General features: G+C 47.3%; 1 protein-coding gene across 1 annotated transcript in view; it reads left to right on the top strand.

The window, feature by feature from the left end:
- BFSP1 (beaded filament structural protein 1) overlaps nucleotides 1-16,723 on the top strand; it is a 38,320-nt gene that overhangs the window by 6,136 nt on the left and 15,461 nt on the right. The window contains exons 3-5 of the mRNA XM_058563266.1: nucleotides 9,504-9,599; nucleotides 11,639-11,731; nucleotides 16,020-16,127. Of these exons, the coding sequence (XP_058419249.1) occupies nucleotides 9,504-9,599; nucleotides 11,639-11,731; nucleotides 16,020-16,127 (297 nt within the window). The remainder of the gene's footprint in view (nucleotides 1-9,503; nucleotides 9,600-11,638; nucleotides 11,732-16,019; nucleotides 16,128-16,723) is intronic.

Genomic DNA, 16,723 nt, shown 5'->3' with positions numbered 1-16,723 from the left:
GTGGAGTTGTTCTCTGCAGGGGTAGTTTCCTTCTTCAGATCCTCCATCATCATTCTAACAGACTGGATTTTCTGCTTTGGCCAGGCAGTCTCGACTACCAAATAGCAGAATAATCCTGGACCACAGAGGTTGGACAAAACCAGGGATGGCAAATAGCTGATCATTTCAGAGCTCAAATGTCTGAGTGGAAGGACCCGTGGAGACTGTTTAATTGAAGAGTTGCTTCCTCGGGGCACGTGGCTGCCTTCCCCCCCTCCCTCCCTTTCACAGACAGAACCTCATCAGAATTGCTGATAAAACATAGCCCCCCCTTCTCTGCTGTGCCCAGATGTGGCCTTAGGATTTTTCTCCACATGGAACTCCAGGGAGGCACTTCGGACAGTCAGGGTTGGCTCAGGATGTTGCCTTTCCCTGTCCAACCTCAGTTATCTAGGATTATTCTGCTGGTTGGTGGGAAAGTCAGAACTACAATCTTGGGAAACTGAATTTTGCTTTGTCTATGTTACCTGCCACTTGATACTTCTGTGCCCTTCTCTCTGTGAGCATATAATGTGTTGTCCAAACCAGGACACCGTGAAAGGAGGTGCTGTCAATAATATGCAGGTTGACTGATAGAAACTGGGACTTTCTCAGGCCAGCTGGAACATATGAGCACCCCAATGAGCGTGTGCTTCACGAGAGCCCCAAGCACACGGGGTCAATGATTGGCCTGTATTGGATTGGGTTGCAATGACCCCAAGCCTGCTGGAGGTCTCAGCTGTGATTTGAGTCTTATTAGCATCCAGCATCACCCAGGTATTCTACTGACTCTTGTAGTTCATCCCCATTCTTGTTTTTGGTGGTGATCCCAGGCTGCCAGATGGGGCCGCCTGGGATCTTGCCCACAGAGCACTGCCTTCAGGGACATAGGTACCTGACACTCTTCACTTAGATGCCAGTTCATCCCCTCCCCAACACCACCACGTTTTGCTTGGTGAGTATTTTTCTTCACAGCAAGCAGGGCTCTCTCTGGACTTAACCTCTAAGGTTGTCACTCGTGCAGTGCCATCTTGGGCACTCCTCAAAGAAGAAGAAGAAAGAATGTAGTCCATCTTTTTACCGTTGGTAGAAAACAAGCTCAAACCTTCTGTTGTTTTTCTCTTACAAAGCAATACGTATTCTCAGTAAAAAAATAAGAAAGTAGAGATAATGAAAAATAAGGAAAGGCATCCCACCATTTCACCCCTCTAAAGAACACAGCTGTAACACCTTCATGTGTATGATGACATAGAGTGCGCAGGACTGAAATATCAGCCCTGCGAGAACGTTACGAAGATTCTAGGGAAAGATGCTACCAAGAAGATGGGCCAGCACAGGGCATAGGCATGGCTGTTCCCTGGGTCCAGGGAAGGACACTTCCGCCCACAATAAGCTGTGCAGTCCAAAAAAGGAGTATAGCCTGTTAATGGGACCCTTCACGCTACTGCTGAGTATCTGTGAGGCTTTGGGTGAATTGCCTCATCTCTCTGAGCCTCAGCTTCTTCATCTGTGAAATGGGGTACAGTGACACTTCCCACCACCATAGGCGCAGATGTCTGTCTACGTGCATCATGAGAATTAAATGACATAATGATGTATGTGACTTGCCTGTCACGGTTATTATTAGAGGGCACTTGATGTAACCAGTGCCAGCTTTGTTTTTTCCAGAGTGTGGGATGCATAGCCCTGGTGGAGTGGAAGATGATTTAGCTGGTGCTGGGAGGAGCAACTATTTTTTTTTTTTTGGTGAGGAAGATTAGCCCTGACCTAACATCCATTGCCAATCCTCCTCTTTTTGCTGAGGAAGACTGGCCCTGCGCTAACATCTGTGCCCATCTTCCTCTACTTTATATGTGGGACGCCTGCCACAGCATGGCTTGACAAGCGGTGCGTAGGTCTGCGCCTGGGATCCGAACCCGCGAACCCTGGGCCACTGGAGCGGAGTGCGCCAACTTAACCACTATGCCACTGGGCCAGCCCCAGGAACAACTTTTTAATAGTTGTGAATTTATTTTTATGATTACCTTTTCTCTATAGAAGGTGACATGAAAAGTTCCTTTTTAAATACATGTAAGTAAAAATAATCAATTTGAAGAAAAATACAGGATGAATAATAGTACAAGCGAAACTTGGGATATAGCAGAAGTCACGAACAAAGCTCACAAATGCAGGGAGTTGGGGAAATCCGTGCACTAGCTTGGGGGAGCCTCGGAACAGCTTTGTAGTTATTTATTTTCCCCCCAGAAATGACCCACTCCAACCCCCTCTCTTTGCTGGTGAGGAAACTCACCCTTGGGGAGGTTAAATGACTTCAGAGCCCCACAGCCCGTCTGTGGCAGATCTAGACAGGAGTCGGGGTCTTTTGTGTCCATGGCTCATTCTCCACCTCCCAGGGATAGTCAGGGAATCTCTGTCTCTCAGGAGACAGACACAAAGCCAGGCCTGGGGAAAGATGGCCCCTTAGCACTTGATGTTGGTGCCCTGTCCATATCCCCGGGGCCACCCACAAGGGCATCAGACACGCTGAGCACGCTGGCGGTTTCCTGCATGTCTCTGGCTGTGGGGATATGTGTGATCCAGAGGAGGCACAGTCCAGAGGTGTGGGCGTTAGCACCTCAGGAGCAATCCTTGGCCACTGAGGAACAGGAGGATGAGGATGAGTGGATGAGTCCCTCAGCTGGCGCATCCCTCGTAGCAACAATTCAGAGGTGAGTTCCACAGTCTCTCAGAGGGTCCCCAGCAGGACTGAGCCCCGGTTGTCCACGGTGAGCACCTGCTCATTACACACCTATATTAGCTTTTTTCCCTTCCATGTATCACCTCCCCCTCCCCTTCCAGTGCTTCTCGGAATCACCTCTCAAATAAAGGACATGTACCCAATCTTTGCCTTGGGGGAACTCAAACTAAGACCGCCCTTCAAGGGGTCAGCCAGGTGGAGGCTGGACCTTCTCGTTCTCTGTCATTGAGATGATCATGTGAGAAGAAAGAGTGAAAATGGAAGAGTAGAATTCATGTCTTGTTGGCTGGTCATGATTTTGGTTAATAAATCTTTGAATGTCTACGTATATCAGATCAATAACATTTTGACTGTCAACGCATTCTCAGTGTCCATTTCCTTTGGTGTCATGGAAAGAATTCATCCCTGAGTGTGGCCATGGGAATGGGATACAGTGGAAATCATTGACCCAGTCTTTGAATCTTGCTTGGAAAATATCACAGTGTATGTGACAGGACTGATTACTATTAATACTGCCTGTGTAAATCTCCAGAACAGACCTCCTGTATTTTTAACAACCAAATAAGCTAAAGCAAGCCGCTCTGTGCTGTGCGCTTTGAAATGAAATAAATTCCTCAACATACTACAGTTGATCCTCCATATCCATGGATTCTGCATCCCCAGATTCAACCAACCGTGGATGGAAAGGCCTACGATGGTTGCATCTGTACTGAACGTGTACAGACTTTTTTCCTTGTCATTATTCCCTAAACAGTACAGTATAACAACTATTTACTTAGCATTTACATTGTATTAGGTATTTTAAGTAATCTAGAGATGATTTAAAGTATATGGGAGGATGTGCATAGGTTATATACAAATACTACACCATTGTATATAAGAGACTTGAGCATCCTCGGATTTTGGTATCTGAGGGGGTCCTGGAACCAACCCCCCCTGGATACCAAGGACGACTGTACTTAGGTACTATGGCCAAAGTTGTTCAGATTTTAAGACTTTTGATATAGCAAGAATTCCTGATGACTTTTAAATATTTGGGTTTGGCTAACCTCTAGGACTCATGATAGATAGATAGACAGACAGACAGAGACAGATAGATAGATAGAGATGGTTATTGGTCCCAATAATTCCTGAGGTTGCTTATCCTAAGAAAACTGTAAGGAGCAGACTTTTGTTTCTCTTTTTGCCTTTAAAATCCCCAGAATTTTAAAATGATATAGGTTCTACTCAAATGCTTTCACTTAAAAACAATTTTAAGAAATACTTAAAGCTGTCACAGGTGCTTTTGCATGTGATTTGTGTATCTTAAGCACATCTGGAAAAGAGCAAGAGGCAAGGGAGTTTAAGATGACAGCGTGGGCGTGAAGCTTCGCCTTTGGGCTACAAGCCTTCATATGCCCAAGAATTCCTCTGAGACTGGAAATAAACTTCTGGAGAAGACGAGGGAACTGGGAAGGAGGAGTGTAGGATGAGGCTGAAGATGGGGAGGCCCAAAGAACAGAAGGGCAGAGGAGGAGTGAGGAAGAGTGCAGAGGGAGAGAGCAGAGGCAGGAAAATGCGGCTGTGGGCAGGGAGAGGGTGCGGGGTGGTAGAACACCCCCAGCACCTTCCTCCAGGCCAGCCTTAGCACCTGGAAGGAAAGCGACCCTAAAATTTTTGGAAAGGTTTTTGACATCCAAGATTCAAGTGTTTTTAAATTAAACCCTAATTAACTGGAAATCTTCATGAACTTTGAATACTAATCTTTAGCAGTTGGTTTTTTTGGTTGGGTTATTTTTTGAGTTGGGCTGCTAGGAGGTTGGATTTGGGGTGGAGTGTAGATAAAACAGTTGAGTTTTTTAATGGATTTCTAGCATCTCTGTGAATGGGTTGGCAAGGCTGATTTTTCAAGGGTACATTGGACTCTAGTTATTTCTCTGGTTCCTTTCTCAATGGTTTGGACCAGGGGTTCTGAACCTTCAGTGTGCATCAGCATCACCTGGAGGGCATGTTAAAACACAGATTCCTAGACCCTGACCCCAGAAATTTTGATCCAGTGGGTCTGGAATCTACCAGATAGTTTACATTTCTAATTATTTCCCAGGTGGTGTGGTCCAGGGACCACACTTTTTGAGAACAACCAGCCTAGATCTAAAACATAGACAATATCACAGTTTGAATGTTTTCTAAAGTTACACTATTGACCTAGAGTCTCGATTTGGAAAAATCTAGATGCTTCTGCTGGTGAGCTTTTGAAAATGCAGCTGACAGCATCCAAAGCATAATAAAAACACATGCGTCTACACATTTCTGAGTTCTGCTACAAACAAAAGAAAACACTTTCAAATGAATTCTTCTCAACGTATCAGCAACTGCACATTCCAGTGGCACCTACTCACCTTTGGGAGTTTTCCCGGGCAGTTTACCACATGATTGTCTTCAAAGCAAGAAAATGCGCTTGCGGAAGCATCTGGTTAATCTCTCTTTTAAGAACAAATATTGGCTGGCCTTTTATTATCACCATGAGCGTTTTTAAAGGCTTGGCTGATGTGACCTAAGAGTGGTTATTTTGGCACGATCCTGAGAGGGAGGTGGGGGAAGAATGGCAGGCAGCTTTTGGGATGAGATCAGGACTCAGCACTCAACTCTTGACTAGTAGAAGCCCGAGACAGATGCCAGTCCCATTGTCTTCCATTAACCTCCATTAACTAGCTGAACGACCCACTGGATCCGTCTGACCTCAGCCTCCCATCTGTAAGGGGAGGCTCTAGTTTCTGAGCTGCATTTGGCAGAGCCTCAGGTTCCATAGAGCTCCTTGAAGGATCTCTGAGGGAGGAGGGTTGCTGGGTGGATGGGGGTGCCTGTCTGCCCATCATGTCTTTCAAGAAGAGCATCTCTGCTTTGCCTCTATACATTGGCTTCCCTGGGATATTTCATTTGAAGGATAACATGTGTGGCTTAAAAAGGTTGGGGACCAATGACCTTTAGGGTCCCTTCTATTTCTAAATTTCTAAAATTCTCAGTGTTTGGTCGCTTTATAAATAATAACACAAAAGGTCCTTGAAACCCTATTTCCATTTCTTCAGCTCCGGTAATTGTGTGTCAATTGTGGATGAATTTTTGGTAAAAATTAAGATGTTTGGGAATTCTCCACCCCACCCCATTTTCAGCAGTCTTAAGAGGGGTGCGAGGGGGTGGGGAAGGTGGAAAATATCCAGAGGGCCTGGCTCAGGTCCTCACCCGGTACTCCCTCACCTTGCCCCAGATTTAGCCATGCCCTTCTAAGGGGTGTTTCATCCCCAGGGTTGAGAATCACTTCCACAGGAACCACTGTGCCTGAAGCGAGGGAGGCTGCGTCCCTGAACACTTGGATTTTCCTTCCCGTCAGTGTTGTCCTGGTAGGACTGTCAAGCAAGATGACAGTCATGTGACTCATGTTGGCCAATCACAGCTCTCTCCCAGAAATGTGACTCCTGAGGCCCAGAGATGAATTCGTTTGGAGCTAGGTCATTCTGAGGGCAGCACCCTTAACTCCTGCTGCTTAGATTCCTGGGACTGCCCTGGTTTCTGTCATTCCTGAGGCCAGGCTGTTTTTCCTTTGGGTTCTGTGAATTACCCTGGATCTTTCTGGTTCCTCAGCCATTTCTCGTTGCTTGAAAGACACCCAGGCTTTCTTTTCGCCACCATTTCTCTCCTGAAGGGGCTTAACCAGGCTTATGTGATAATTCTGGGTAATTCAGAAAGCCAGACACCAGGACCTCCAAGGGATCTGCCCACCTTCCCTGGGGAATTAATGCCTTATTCGCACAAGTGCATCAATAAGATTCCATCTCCCAGGGATGGGCAGCGTCTGTCTTCTGAAAGAAGAAACAGTGCTCTTGAGTTTTCATTGAACTCGCGTAACTGTCCCTGTGCACAGGATCTGAGGACCCTTCATTAAGCCCCCAGAATGGTAAACTGAAGGCAGAGCTCATCAGAAGTCAGCAACTGATTAATTCATTAATCAAAAGAATAAGCCCAGAAGCTAAACACCCATGGTTAGATTTCACGTTTAGTTCAGTTTGGAGCCCTGTACCTGGAAACATGCATTCCTTTGTGTAATTTGGTTCATTCTTTTACTTCTGATTAAAAAAAAACATTGGGGCAGGCCCGGTGGTGTAGCGGTTAAGTTCATGTGCTCTGCTTCGGTGGCCCAGGGTTCGCAGGTTCATATCCCAGGCGTGGACCTATGCACTGCTCATCAAGCCGTGCTGTGGTGGTGTCCCATATAAAGTAGAGGAAGATGGGCACTGGTGTTAGCTCAGGGCCAGTGTTCCTCAGCAAAAAGAGGAGAGTTGGCAATAGATGTTAGCTAAGGGCTAATATTCCTCAAGAAAACCAGAAAAAACAAACTTCACACCATGTGTGAGTCTCTTGAAGGGAGAGATTTTCCCACACACTCTTGCTTCTCCCAGTGGGTGGTGGTGCTGGAGGCAGCAGAGACCCAGCTCCAGGGCTGGGAAGTCAGTGGAGCCTCTGAGAGAGCAGGCAGGAGAGTCCAGGGGCCATGGGCAAGGAACTAGCTCTGGGCCTTGGCGTCCTTCCCTCCTTCTGTCTCAGGTTTCCCTCCTGGTCACCCCATGTTGGCATCCCTAGTACCCATGAAGAGATTTCAGAGTCTTCAGAGGAAAGGATTTGTTAACCAGAAACTAGAGGATAGGGAGACTGGTGGGATTCACCCTGGAGCAGAACCCTGGAGGAGACATGGAGGAAGGATGAGATGCTCCATTGTGCCTAAAATTAATCCTCTGGAGTTGTACTGGCCAGCTGGGGAACCACTAGCCACATGTGGCTGTGGAGTGACTGAAACGCGGAGAGTTCAAATTGCGATGTGTTATAAGTGTAAGATACACACGAGGTTTCAAAGACCTAGCCAGAAAAAAAAATGTAAAATATCTTATTAGTAACTTTTAAAATATTGATTACATGATGAAATGATAAGATTTTGGGTATATTGAGTGAAATAAAATATATGATTAAAATTACTTCCACCCATTTCTTTTAATTTTATTTAACGTCGCTACTAGAAAATTTAAAATTATGCCTGAGACTTGGACAATGCTATATTAGAATAACTTATTTAATTTTTACTTGCATAAACCTATGCAGAAGGAATGCTTTAAGATACATTCCCAATGGTTGCAAAGTGACCAATTTGATCTTGTGTAACTCTTAAATTCTTTAAGATAAAGTCTAAGTTCTTTTTGGTAGATAAGATAGCTTCAGAAGTTTGAGTTGAGTGAGTGTTAGCTGCTCCTCAACAATCCTGCTGAAGTTTCAGACCAAATTCACACTGTCATATAATTCTTAAATAAGCATTTATTCTGATGCAGTCCCCAAAGTTTGTACAGCCTGTCCTCTGGGCTCCACAAAGTCCTAACTCTCTGACGTTTAGGTGCTAAGGCAGCACTTTGCATGAACAGCTCATTCAAGGCGGGTGATAGAATAGAGTCAGAATTCTGATGTCCTGACTGTCAGTGTCAGACGATCATGTATCTTCCTACACCAGTGGTCTGTTACAGGAACGATTAAGGAATCGAGTGCCTTTCCTAAGAGTGCAGGCCAAGGGCCTCCCTGGAACCTTGGGAATGTCTCAAAGTATCTTGGCCAGTCCACATACCTGTCTTAACTCTGTACACACAGTGGGGGGGAAGTGTCTTCAATATTGTAGCAAACCACGTATCCACCTTTATTAATGAGAGACCATTGCTAACATTCATCATGCTTTTTAACATGTTATTAGTAAATCAGTAACAATTCACTTCGCAAGGCCTCAGGTATTGGCAGGTGTGCGTGGCAGAGGTGTCTCAGGAGGGTGACAAGCCCCCTGAACCCCAGTAATGCGCACCTGTAATTGCACACTGGGCCGCTGGAGTATTTAAGTCAAATCCAGTCATCACAGCACTGTCTTATTAAGAGCACAAACAGTTCTTCAATCTATTTGGTTTAGCCAAACAAGATCCATGAGATAAAAGTCGTGAATTATCAAAAGATTTGGTGAGAACATTCAACCTTCTGTCATAAATGTCGTTTCCAACTTTAAAGGAACAAACGCTCTTCACAACAATCATTCTAAAACATGCATTTTGTATTAAAGGTACATGGTCTCAAGGTAAGTGTCAACAGTCTTGGGGAGAAAATTATTAAAATGAAGTCTTCACTGTTAAGGGAAAACTATTCTTAGTCTTAGAAACTCAAGTCACTGATGAGGAGATATAGAACAAATATAGATGTAACTTAAATTTTAAGATTATTGGTATGTAAATATGCCCTGACTTTCTCCTTGATCTTTCTAGATCAAGGTTTCTCAACCATGGCTCTATTGACATTTTGGACTGGAGAGTTCTTTGGTGTGTGGGGCTGTCCTGTGTATTGTAGGATGTTGAGCAGCATACCTGGCCTCCACCCACTAGATGCCAGTACTGGCACCCCACCCCTCAAGTGGTGACAATTAAAAATGTCTCCAGACATCGCCAAATGTCCCCTTGAGGGCAAACTCACCCCCCTGTTGAAAACCACCATTCTAGACCAGGTCCAAGGGGCTAACCCAGTGCCTTGTTAGAAATGCAGAATCTCAGACTGCCTCCCAGACCTACTGAACAAGAATCTGCATTTTAATAAGACCCCAGGCGGTCCGTGTGTTCAGACACCTGGCGAACTTCACACCCATGCGCGATGCCTCCACTGTGCGGCCCAGCAGAGTGGGATGTGTGACTCTTTCTCGTTGCAGGAAGCCGATGAAGCCTTACTGCATAACCTGCACCTTCAGATCGAAGCCCAGTTTCTGCAGGATGATATCAGTGCGGCAAAGGACAGGTACAAAAAGGTAACCATGACCTTCTGAAGCCCTTGTCCTGGAAAACCCAGTTTGGGTTTGGTCAGACAAGTCCAGGGCACTGGTGGCTGAAAAATGAGATGGTTGGAGTGGGTTACTTTTGTGTGCATTGCCCTTGAACCATGTGGGCAATGGGTCGGTTGCTGGACAGCAGTTGGTGGGCCACACGTGTTTAGAGGAGGAGGCAATGGTGCGTCTTGGGGGTGTTGGGAGCTGATATCTGTGTGGTACTGAGGCGGATCAGAATTTGCCACCCAAAATGTGTGTCTTTGGCTTGATTATTTTTAAGAACAAAGTCTCAGAAGGAAACTTTGACCCTCCCCATAACTGCCTAAAAGAATTTCAGATAGAGGGCCTGTCCCAGGAAGGAGTTATTACCACAGAGAACTCGAGTATACTATGAACTAGGTGTGGTAGACAGGGAGGAACCTAGCACAACCCATTTGATCAGAGTTCTCATTGTCTATAGATGGCTCAGCAAACATTTGTTTACCAAACATTTGCTTTTTCATCTTGTAAATTATCTTCCTCCCCTCTGAAGTCCCAAACCAGTACCCCTAACATCTTCCTTTGTTCTTAGCTGAAGATGGTATTTAAGGTAGTGCCTTCCAACATTTTGGTGAGTTACTCAGTTTTCCTGGATTTCTCCCATATGTACATGTTATTAAATTTGTTTGATTTTCTCCTGTTATTCTATCTCATGTCAATTTAATTCTTAGACCAGCCAGAAGGACCTAGAGGGCAGGGGAATAGTTCTTCCTCCCCTACAGTACATTGCAATTCACAAAGGGATTTTACATAGATCTGTCTTGATTAAGTTACAGCCTGTCAACTGTTTCAGCTCTGAAAATGCAGAAGATGCAAAAAATGTAATTTTTTAGCACTGCCTCTGAGCCGGTTAATTGTGAGAACACGGCATTCAGGAGCCTCCTCTCATGTGGGCCTGTTTCCTCCTCCCCACCTGCCTTCTGGCCTCTGCTGTGCTTTGCGGGAGTCCTGGGAGCAGTGCCCGAGGGCAGTTTTTAAGCAGCTCAAAGCATTCTTCAAGGCCATTTAGAAGAAGAAGAAGAAGGAGAGCTCACACTATGAAGCTTCCATGCATGATCTCATCGGATCCCAACAGCAGCCTCATGAGATATGTCTCAGGCCAGGTTCCCCATCAGCAGAGCTCAGGTGGTGATTTTTGTGGGATTGCTGTTAGTGGAGAGCTCTCAGGAGAAGCGGAGGTTGGGAGAGGGGAAGCAGGATGCACGGGGAGGCACTGAGCAAGGGTGTGGGCTCAGGTGGAGTCCAGCCTCAGCCTGATCCCAGGGGGCTCTGGAGCGTGAATCAAGGTCCCACCTTGAGGTAAGAGGGTTGGTCTTTGGTGTTCCTGTGCCAGGGTGTCACTGGCTTGGGTTGGGCATGAGGTGGGATTGGGGGCAGTTGCGTGGCTTCCTGGACAAGGTGGCCATTGGCTGGCTGAGGGCAGTGCTCTGGAGAGAGGGCAGCTGTTCTGTGTTATCAGTCCTCATGCTCAGAGCTGGGCGCAGGTGTTCTGCTGGTAAGGGGGATCGGGCACCCCCTCTAGATTGTTATCCCTCTTTTATAGAAGAGCCTGAGTTTTAGGAGGTTTAAATAGCTTGCCGGAGGCCATGTGCAGCTAGTAAGTGATTTAGTCCAGGCCCATCTTTGAAGCACTGCGCTGTTCTGGTGTCAGTAACGGTCCTTTGTACCCCACCCCGGGCCTCTTTTGTCCCCATCTCCGCTTTTCTCTCATACTTCTGCCATCCAGGGCTCTATGAAGACAGCAGCAAAGTATCCATGTAACTGACGGGGCATGGTGAAATAAACCAAGCCTCAGTTTATTCATCTGCCCTGTTGTTCTTGTAAAGATTAGGAGACATAAAGTGCCCCTTGCACAGATCACGGTCTGTCCTATTTGTGGCGGTGAAACATGTGAAAGCATTTATCCCTGGGGTGCCCTAGTACTGGAGGGAAAAACTCGGGCAGCTCAGGTGTTAACAAGAATGCTTTCCTTGCTCCAACAGAATCTTCTGGAAATTCAGACCTATGTCAGCATCCTGCAGCAGATTGTCCAGACCACTCCCCACGTATCCGCCATTACGAGTGGGATGAGGGAGGTAAGAACTGGATCCCAGGCCTGGAGGGCAACCACATCCGGAGATTCTTCGTGCAGCCCCGTGGGCCTAGTTACCAGAGACTCCGGGGAAGGCGTCAGGTCAGACTGCAGGGAGCGCGGTGGGTAACTCTTCCCTCTCCCACGTGAAAGGTGCTCTTCTGTTCTTTCCCTCGGACTGTGAACGCTGGTATTGAGACACCTGCAGACGTAAACTGTGTTCGTGACCATTTTCTTAGGTATTTCCTCTTGCGAGTTTCCGGCTCTTCTTCCTTGCATAGTTTATAAGAAACTGCCAGACTGTTTCCCAGAGCCGTGTGGCGTTGCTGCATGCCCACCGGCAATGCGTGCGAGGCCCTGTCGCCTTTGTGCCAGCACTGGGCGTGTCGGGGTTTTATTTTGTTTTTGCTTTTTGCTGTTCTGATAGATATGTTGTGTGTCTCACTGTGGTTTTAACTCGCATCGCCTCATGACTAGTGATGTTGAGCATCTTTTCATGTGCTTATTTGCCGCCCACATGTATCTTCTTTGTTGAAGTATCTGCTCAAGTCTTTTGCCCGTTTTTTAGTTGGGTTGTTTGTTTTCTTATTCTCCTTATCAATTTGACCATAACTTTTGAATACAGAGAGCGTCAGACAATTAGTGACTATATTTTCAAGGTTGGGCTCTGCTAATGATTATGTGAGTTTGTGGCGTGAAAACTATTGGGAAAAGATAGAGATTATTGAAACTGATTTTTTTTAAATGGGAATTTAGATGTAAAACATTATTCCTAATATAATGTTTCACGTTCCTTCTTCACTTAGCGCTCTAGCTGTTCAACAGGATATTGTCATAGTTTTTTCCTAATGTGTTTTATGGGATTTTGTGATGTATAGTACGATACGTGTAAAAATAAACTGAAAGGGAAGCAGATTGAAACAAAATGTCATTGTGTCCCTTCTCCAGAGGCTGTGGTAAGCTGCTCCAGGGTTTGGTGGACTGGGCAACTGAAAAGAATCTGGGTTTTTCTGCAGGATGACTTAGGACAGTGGTTCTCAACCCTAGGGACACTTGGAATTGCCTTAGAGGTCAGCCCAGGCCGTGCCCCAGGTCAACTAATCAGCCACCTGCAGAAACAGTGGGCTAGCGTGGCTGCTGCTGGAGGTTTTTGTTTTGTTTTAACTTAATTTTTTTTTCCTCCCCAAAGCCCCAGTGCATAGTTGTATATGCTAGTTGTAAGTCCTTCTAGTTCTTCTATGTGAGCTGCTACCACATGGTTCCACGCCCGGGAACCCAACCCAGGCCACGGAAGGGGTGAGAGCGCTGAACTTGAACCACTAGGCCATCAGGGCTGGCCCTAACTTAATTTTTTTATATCAAAGCTAAAGAAATCCACAAATTTGCTTTTGAAGACACTTCTGAACACTGCCAAGTAACATCTAAGCAGTAGGAAAGTTGCCTTTTTTGGCCTTCATGAAGATATTTTCCTCTAAATTGCCCACCAGTGACCATTTCACGTGCCGGCTCTCCTTAACTGGTGCACCTGAGGCTGCTGCAAAGGCCTAAAATAACTCTTCTTAAAGCCTTAATTTTCTTTGTCAGGGATTTCTCTCCAGATGCCTTATTTTTATTTTGAAAACTCATTTTTTCCTCCAATTCAAAGGTGTTTTACATCAGAGCACACTTTTTAAATCATATCATCTGTTCCCTTGTAACAAAATTCTTCAGAGTTGTGAGAATATAGAGACTGTTTGGATTTGTTTTGATAGCATCAAGGGTCGTCAGTGATCCTGAGCATCGCTAGGAGCTGGTTAGAAATGCAGACCCTCCCGCCAACCTCCAGCAGACCCACAGAGTCAGAATCTGCATTTCAGCCGGAACCCCTGGGATTCGTGTGCATCTTAAAGATGGAGAAGCACAGTTGAGAAAGCATCACATTCTTTATTAACCTTAGCTTAAAAATTCTGTGTACTGGTTAGACGGTCACTTTTCGGGTTTGTTTCATGGACTCTTGTTCCTGTGCTAAAAATTGTGTCAGTCACCTTTGCACAAATGAGGATATAATTAGCATTGCTCCCTAGGAACACAGGTCAACTGGTAGTGTGTCAGTAAAGTATACTGTCAGTGCCCTCTAGCCGGAGGCCACTGGGGACACACCTGTGGTCAAATAAAACTAGGTTTATTATTCACTGCAGCAGGGGAGGGTGCGCGCTGTGGAGACTCGCAGGGCGTCTCAGGGAGGAGGGACGAGTGATGGGATTGGAGCCTATGTTAGGTAATCTTGGGGGAGCGGTCAGGTAGGTGGGGCCCTGCGCTGGGTTGGGTGCGCTCAGGAGGGGGCTGGTCCTGTGACTGAGCATCCTGATTTGTTTCTGGGAGGCAGAGGGATGGAGTGCGGCTAACGCTGTTACTTGATAATTAAGCAGCATCATTTGTGTTAGTCTGGGGAGTGGACGTTTGGCCATTTTTGTGGTTGCACAGTGGTCTTTTGGTCTGAGCTCAGACACTATTATAGAGCGGTCTTGTTTCTGTCTCGTTCCCCCATGGCCCCAGAGTGACGTCTTCGGATGTTGGGCATGGCATCGTTTATAGGTTTATAGGTAGGGAGCGTCATGGCCTGGCGGTTACTGCCAGCTACCAGCTGACAGCTGCAGGGCTGTCTTCCCTCCTCTTCAATAAGTATCTGTGTGAGGCTTTGCCAGAGACACCCTGTGGGCAGGCGTGAGGAGGGACATAAGATGAAGAGGAGCTGGGCAGTGAGGAGAGAGGGGACTAGACAAGCAGGCAGGGCCCTAGTGGGGAGAGGGTATAATGTGTTTGCACTGTGTCTGCCTCCATCCTGAGGCTGCAGGTCTAGAATTTGCGAAGTGTGGCATATTTGCACATCCTCCGTAGACTGGTACCCCTTCTGCTCCCAGCCACCCCCTTGTCTGTGTCTTTGGAGCAAGGAGATGGGGACTGAGACACAGAGAAACAAAGAAGATGGAAACAGAGAGAAACAGACACTGAGAGACACAGAGAGAGACCGAGAGAATGCACGTCTCCATGCACCAGGAAACAAGAATAAACACACACAGTCGAGGGGGACCTTCTGCAGTTACACCTCTCTCAAGTCCCGCCTTCTCCGTGGTCAGACCATGGGACCTGGACCCACGCTTCCTCCCTTTCTGCACGTCTGTCCTGCTCTAGCTGTCTCCGTGTCTGTGTTGTTGCTCCAGCCACTTTGCAGGTGTTGGAGAGCCTTGCACGTGTGGCCTTGAGCATGGGCGCCGGGGGCACATGCTGTGCTTTGACTTTGCCCGGCCGGGAGGCAGCGTGCTCCACGTCAGAGGCGTTACTCTGAGCAGTCAGGCTTCTCTGCAGTGATGTGGATGTTTTTGGATAGACAGGGAAGAGGACGGTTGGAGAAGGGCACCCGCTCAGCAGAGTGTGGAGAGGTGGAGGGGGATCTCCTTCCAGGAGTTTCGTGGAGTGTTGATAGGGTGATGCAGCTCCCTCACCAGGGCCCCTGCCTCCCTTTCACTCTTTGGAGCCCAGTGCTCCTCTCTGAGCAGCAGCGATGTCTTAGCGTGGTTGATGCCTTGGGCTCAGACTGAGCGTGCCATGCGCATGGACACAGAATAGAACCCAGTGAGAGTCTGCATTCTGAGTTTTCCTTTTGACAGAAGGGAAGGTGCCTTGTCCAGAGTCTCTGCCAGTCCGTGGCACAACCAACTCTAAACACGGGTCTCCTGACGCTCAGTCTCCGTGCTTCACACTCATGGCATTTATGGTTCAGACTTTGAAGGCAGAGTGAAGAGGCATTTGGAGTGGCCCCTGTGGGCCTCTCTTAGTCACCTCGGGCTGCTGTAACAAACATCACAGACTGGGAAGCTCAAACAGCACACATTTATTTCTCACAGTTCTGGAGGCTGGAAGTGCCAGACCTGCTGGCAAATTTGGTTCCTGGTGAGGGCCCACTTCTTGGCTTGTGGACAGCCACCTTCTCACTGTGTGCTCACATGGCCTCTCCTTGGTGCATGCTTAGAGAGAGAGAGAGAGAGCACTCTGGTGTCTCTTCCTCTTCTTATAAGGACACTAATCCCACCACGGGGCCCCCACCCTCATGACCTCATCTAGACTTAATCACCTTCCAAGGGCCCCACCTCCTCTTACTGTCCCATTGGGGGTTAGGGCTTCAGCATATGAATTAGAGGAGGATACAAACATGCAGAACGTAACAGGCCCCACACCTTCTCTGACGCTTTCCTCTTTGGGTTTCCTCGAATGTCAAGCATGTGTGAGTGCTGAGTCTGGCCTTCTTTGTGCAGGAGAAGCTCTTGACAGAACGGGAGGCCGCCGCCCTGCAGAGTCAGCTGGAAGAGGGCCGGGAGATGGTCTCCTTCCTCCAGGCACAGAGAGCCGAGCTGCAGGCCCAGGTACGCCCCGCACCCTCCTGTCCACTACTCGCTGTGGGGAACTCACACCACACATGTGCATCAGGTGGTCAACACATTTTATTCAGGTGTCACGTGCATGCAGAGAAGCGCACAGGTATCCAACTCGGTGAATTCACACAAACTCAACACACCTGTGTGCCCAGCGCTCCGAGCCAGAAATAAGATGCACTGAGTAGGGTGACCAGCTGTCCTGCTCTGAGGGTTTCCCAGGACACAGGACTCTCATGCCCAGACTGGAAAAGTCCTGGGAAAACAGGGACAGTGGGTCACGCTAATTCCTGGCCCCTTGGAGGTTGCCCTTGTGCCCTCCTCCAAGCGTAAGGCTGTCCCGCCTTCTCTTAATTGATCTGTGTTGCCCAGTTTAAACTTGTTTTTAAAAATAAGAAGAGGTGGACACATGTGGGATTTTTATCCTATGCTTGCTCAAATCTGTGCTTCCTGTTTCTCTTCTCATGACCTAATATCTCTCCTTTGGAATCTGATTACAGACCTGGCAAGGAGGGGTTGTGGCAGTGTTTGCCTCTGCTCAGAATTTGTTAGCATAAAGCTCACATTTCCATCCTCCCCAGCCCCTC

This window comes from Diceros bicornis, chromosome 19 (assembly GCF_020826845.1).
Source record: "Diceros bicornis minor isolate mBicDic1 chromosome 19, mDicBic1.mat.cur, whole genome shotgun sequence".
NCBI classification, from domain to species: Eukaryota; Metazoa; Chordata; class Mammalia; order Perissodactyla; family Rhinocerotidae; genus Diceros; species Diceros bicornis.
This window is presented reverse-complemented; position numbering and strand designations above follow the sequence as displayed.